This window comes from Olea europaea, unplaced genomic scaffold (genome assembly GCF_002742605.1).
Source record: "Olea europaea var. sylvestris unplaced genomic scaffold, O_europaea_v1 scaffold393, whole genome shotgun sequence".
Classification (NCBI taxonomy): domain Eukaryota; kingdom Viridiplantae; phylum Streptophyta; class Magnoliopsida; order Lamiales; family Oleaceae; genus Olea; species Olea europaea.
Window position 1 is genome coordinate 620642 of NW_019258828.1, and position 4563 is coordinate 625204.

At 35.6% G+C, this 4563-nt stretch overlaps 2 protein-coding genes across 3 annotated transcripts; both read right to left on the bottom strand.

Annotated features, from left to right (window-relative positions):
- Positions 1 to 257: 257 nt before the first annotated feature.
- On the bottom strand, positions 258 to 1204 carry LOC111387178 (heavy metal-associated isoprenylated plant protein 6-like). The gene is made up of 3 exons (XM_023011720.1): positions 973 to 1204; positions 712 to 790; positions 258 to 624 (listed from the first exon to the last, which is right to left on the bottom strand). The coding sequence occupies exons 1-3, from the start codon at positions 1027 to 1029 to the stop codon at positions 476 to 478; spliced, it is 285 nt and encodes a 94-aa protein (XP_022867488.1). The 5' UTR covers positions 1030 to 1204; the 3' UTR covers positions 258 to 475.
- Positions 1205 to 1664: 460 nt separating this feature from the next.
- On the bottom strand, positions 1665 to 3658 carry LOC111387172 (heat stress transcription factor C-1-like). 2 transcript variants are annotated; one of them, XM_023011712.1, is made up of 3 exons: positions 3207 to 3658; positions 2957 to 3067; positions 1665 to 2655 (listed from the first exon to the last, which is right to left on the bottom strand). In XM_023011712.1, exons 2-3 carry the CDS (start codon positions 3029 to 3031, stop codon positions 1834 to 1836), a joined length of 897 nt encoding a protein of 298 aa, XP_022867480.1. In that variant the 5' UTR covers positions 3032 to 3067; positions 3207 to 3658; the 3' UTR covers positions 1665 to 1833. The 2 variants fall into 2 exon arrangements, with proteins under 2 accessions (XP_022867480.1, XP_022867479.1); XM_023011711.1 differs by lacking the exon at positions 2957 to 3067 and having other exon boundaries at positions 3207 to 3653.
- Positions 3659 to 4563: the final 905 nt, after the last annotated feature.

The window sequence follows — 4563 nt, forward strand, 5'->3', positions numbered from 1 at the left end:
TATAGTCCATGTTAGTCTCTATTTTCTAACACACGTTTTTCCTCAAATTCACATGAGGCACGCAAATTTTATCAACTTTTATCAAAATTTATTAGCCAACCAAACAAGTCTTACTGCCATGATTAGTTTGTAATTAGTTTGTAACTGTTGATTGATTCTTAATACAGTTGAACACAGATTTTCTGGGCAACTGTATCAAACAATGTCATCATATAAATGCAAAAACTGTATGCACTATGTAAAGGGATCGATCTATCTATGAACTGCAGCTGCACAGAGAATTCAGGAATCATCTATTAATTATACGTATTTACAACTATATTTTGGAAACTAATGGATCAGTCAGTGTCTCTTTCTGTCATTCTGTCTTGGAATATGTGCACAATTTTGTTTAATGGAATTATAAGTTCAGAAAATTCTATGCATGCTGTGTTAGGACATGGCCTGGGATTTGGACTTGCATTTGTTCTGTATGTCATTCCATATTGCTGTATTCTTGAATGTCCAGAATCTCGACCCTACGCTTCATCTTCTTCCTTATTTTTATCGCTACATCTGCTGGAATGAACCTTCCACAGACGCTTACCCTGCAATATTGCTTCTCTATCAAGTGCGTCTCAATTTCTTCGAACAATGCAATGAAAAAGAGAATAGATAAGTATCGAGTTATTAACTGGCAATCAGAAGAAAATATTCACTAACATAAGTCACCTTTCATTTTGAGAAGGATTCTTCTCATTTTTCTGCAACAAGCATTGCAGTCAAGATTAATCCTCATCACCATCAAGATCTGTTTTCTCAAAAAGAATTCACATATTCAAATTCAGCAGCCAGTTGCACCGAGATTCTTGAATACATACAAACTGATTAACATGTTTCTCGATACTAGAAAATATTCAGACAAAACTTCCTGATATCGGGAAAATGTGAAAATGAACAAAGATAATACTATAATGTGAAAATGTTCCTTGCCTGTGCTGTCATGAAACTCGCAAATTCAGTAGTTCCCGGATCAATCATTGGGTTCATTTTTTGTAACGAAAGCGATAGAGAAAAGTGGGAAAAGACCCTTTTTCAACTTAATGAGTAAGTACTATAGGTTTAATAATAAGAAAGTATTGTGTAAAGATATATGTTTCAACAAAGGAATCTAACTTATCTCAAGGTTGAGATGCCTTCATCAGAGGATATCTTGATTTTGTTTAAGGAACAATCTTTTCTTTTGTTGTACTATACTTCCTGCAACCTTGTAAAGCATCCTTATCTTGTCACAAAGGGAAATTTGAAGACATGGGAAGTCATCGCTATTACACACCATTTTTAATGGCATCCAAACAAAGTTGAATGAATATGCAATCACCCCCCCCCCCCCCCCCCCCCACAAAACCCCAAATATTAATAGAGAAACGCTGTGTACAGGGAAGTTTACAAAGTTTCATTGGATGTTGGCAAAAACGAGAAAAAAAATTCAACAATACAGGTGCCACCAGCATGGCACGTGTATATCTTTTTGTACAGGATCCCCTATACAAAACATTAATTCATAATAATATCACGAGAATGCCTTATGAGGAAGAAAAAGAAGGTCAAATCTCATCCACAATACTATCCAATATGATCTAATGCTCCATACTTAACATGCTTTTAGGGGTGGGCAGACTGTGTAACGGTCTAACTAAAACTTATTTATATTGAAATTGCACAAGGTAATTATGACAAGTATTTACAGCATACATATGAAAAAAATACATACGAAATGTCTAAGTACATGTAAAATACATACACAAGGAACTTTCATTACACGAAAAAGGGAAAATAGAATAACTATTAACTCTAAAAACCACCACCAAACAGAGAGAATGGATATGGCGGAGTCTGACTGGCATCTTCCCTATCCACAACCCCTTCAGGGTAACTTGAGTTCATTTCACCCCTTTTATTATACCAAGCAATACCATTAACTGGTGGTGGAACTATCGATCCGCCACTTCCGCCAGACAAACCTATTGTCGAAGAACTAGAAATCGTGACACAATTCTCAGGTTCTTGCTTGATAACAGGCATGTCAATAATCGATGTTTGTCGCAACCACTCGGGGGATGATGCCTCCAGCGATGAAGAAGACTTGTAACCCTTGTCGATGTCCAAGTTTGCATCAGGGGAGAGCATTTTTGATATTTCTTCTTGTGCAGCACCTTCTTTTTCGTACTCAGTCTTGACAGAAAAGCTCGACAAATCCGTTCCTGATAAAGAATGTGATGAAGTAGCTGAATTTGTAATGAGCTTTCTTTTCTTTTCAATGTTATTACAATCCAATCTTTTCAAATTTTCCTTTTCAAGATTCATGCAAGGTAAACTCTCTGGGTCCTGGACAACTTTGTACAAAAAAGTCAACATTTGTTGGGGTCTCCTCTCTGTTGCTTCTAGCCTCTTATTCATGCTTTGAAGCTTTTGTTCTAAGGTCTTCTGTTCTTGCTTTAACTTTTCAATTTCCATAAATAGCTCCTCATCTTCATTTTCTTTGTGTTTATGATGCGAAACGTATTGTTTATTAGCATTCTTTCTCCTCGATATATTCTTCAACAAATGAGTCTGTCCTCGAAGAAACCATTCATTTGCGAACTCCCACCTATCTGGATCTACCTTTTTGAAACCCTGGTGAATCAGAACTCAGGTGAGAATCAAGACTAATGATATTTTTACATTTAAGGCTACAAGTGAGTTCAGATTATGGTGAATAAATTATTCAAGCTACAATATCAGCAACATTATGCATATGCAGAAGTTGTTTCTAAAAATTGCACAATAATATGTTCATCAAGAAATTGTTTTAATCAACGGAATCAGCAAAGAAATCTCGATTCAGGGGTGGCTACAACTAAAAGAAAATTGTGAATTAAAGATATCTCCCACAGGCCACAGGGCAGATACCAAAGCTTATTGTCCCTAAACTCACAGTAAAAAGTGAAAAACCAATTCGTGAACAATTCTTCATATGGATGACTGAAAACTTGAATCCCGATATCAACATGTGTCATCCACTCTGAAGCTTTAAAACCCTAAATTTCTGGAAATTGGCAAATAGGCAGAGCAAAAACATTTTGAAATTAGTAACTGTCTACTATAGTCCTCATATTTGTTCATAATTATAAGATAATGTTAGATAATGATATGAAATTATTACAATTCGCGAAGTATTGACTCACATAGGTATTGAGCTGGCGAATAAAGCTTGAGAAATTGTTGTGCTTGAAGTAACCCGGTAAGATGCTCTGCGAAAAATCTATAGGATCCAGAACAAGAAAACTATTGTTTCCTCTTCCCCATGTAACAATTCCATTCGTCGTTGGATCATTCACCATCTGATATGTCTTCATAACAAATGGCGCGACAACGTTATTAGCGGAATCCATTGCTTGTATTCTGCACTCTCAATTTCTCGCCATTTGCTCTCTTCAGCAACAACTGGATGGGTATTTAGCGGTGGAGAGCGACGGAACAAGTCGGCGGGGTGAGCAAGTGGTGGGTGTAGTGGCTGAAGGCGGTGGCGCAGAATCTGAACTCTCGATCACAGAACGAGGTTACCATCATATAGTGTGATGAGGCCAAGTGTGCGAGGGGTTGGTGGGTACGTGGCCGCCCTCTCTTGGATGTGATCTTACCCAACTCTCTTTTAAGATTGGGTTTTTGCAGTGATACCAATTTGTAACTCCAAAAAATCAAAATTTTAACGTTAATTTCACTATTCCAATCATTACTTTTGAATTCTTCACTCATAAGTAGGATTCACTTTTCCCTTTAACGGTTAAAAAGTCGATTCTTATAATCACTACCGAATAGGCTCTTAATGTCCACATGGATAGTTTTCGAACACGTGGGACCAACATTTACAAAATTAAATAAGTTGGAGATTTATAATCACACTACGTGAAAAGGTTTCTCAATCCAACCCTGAATTTCTCTTTACATCCTAATACAGTCAAATGTGATATAATTTGTAATGTATTGTGCTATTATCAATCACTTCTGTATTATGGCCCCGTTTGATAGGGATTTTGATAATTGATTTTTTGACCGTTAGAAGAAAGGTGGGGTCCACATGTGAGAGAAGAAGTCAAAAATTACGACTTGAATAGTAAAATAACGGTCAAAAAATTAATTTTTTGGGACAAAAAATCCCTACCAAACGGGGCCATAATATCACTTGTAACGTACTTCACTAATGCTTTTTCTATTTACTAACTATAATTGATATATCGTACAATAAAAAAGGGAAAATTGTAGTTATAGTGTCTAATATTTCACTTTTTTGTAAACGTTACTTCAACCTTCAATTTGTGCTAACAAAAATCCTAAATCTTTGATAAATTAGCAGCAGAGGTCAAACAAAAATTATCTATTTAACTATTAGTTGATCAAAAATTAAACTTTGACCAATTTAAAAAAGTAAAAGGATAACTTTGCTATTTAATCCTATAAAATATTTACAATAACTAAAAACAAAATAAAAATAAAAATAAAAATAAAAAAAACTATTCATCTCCTCCACGCCCACTAGTCCGG

Bases quoted from the DNA above. Each gene is read 5' to 3' on its own strand.
- LOC111387178 (XM_023011720.1), bottom strand. From the start codon at position 1,029: ATGAACCCAATGATTGATCCGGGAACTACTGAATTTGCGAGTTTCATG. The intron at 791-972 runs GCAAGGAACATT...TTGAGAAAACAG, and splicing joins CGAGTTTCATGACAGCACAG to ATCTTGATGGTGATGAGGAT. The intron at 625-711 runs GTGACTTATGTT...CATTGTTCGAAG, and splicing joins AATCCTTCTCAAAATGAAAG to AAATTGAGACGCACTTGATA.
- LOC111387172 (XM_023011711.1), bottom strand. From the start codon at position 3,413: ATGGATTCCGCTAATAACGTTGTCGCGCCATTTGTTATGAAGACATAT. The intron at 2,656-3,206 runs GTGAGTCAATAC...CTGATTCACCAG, and splicing joins TTCGCCAGCTCAATACCTAT to GGTTTCAAAAAGGTAGATCC.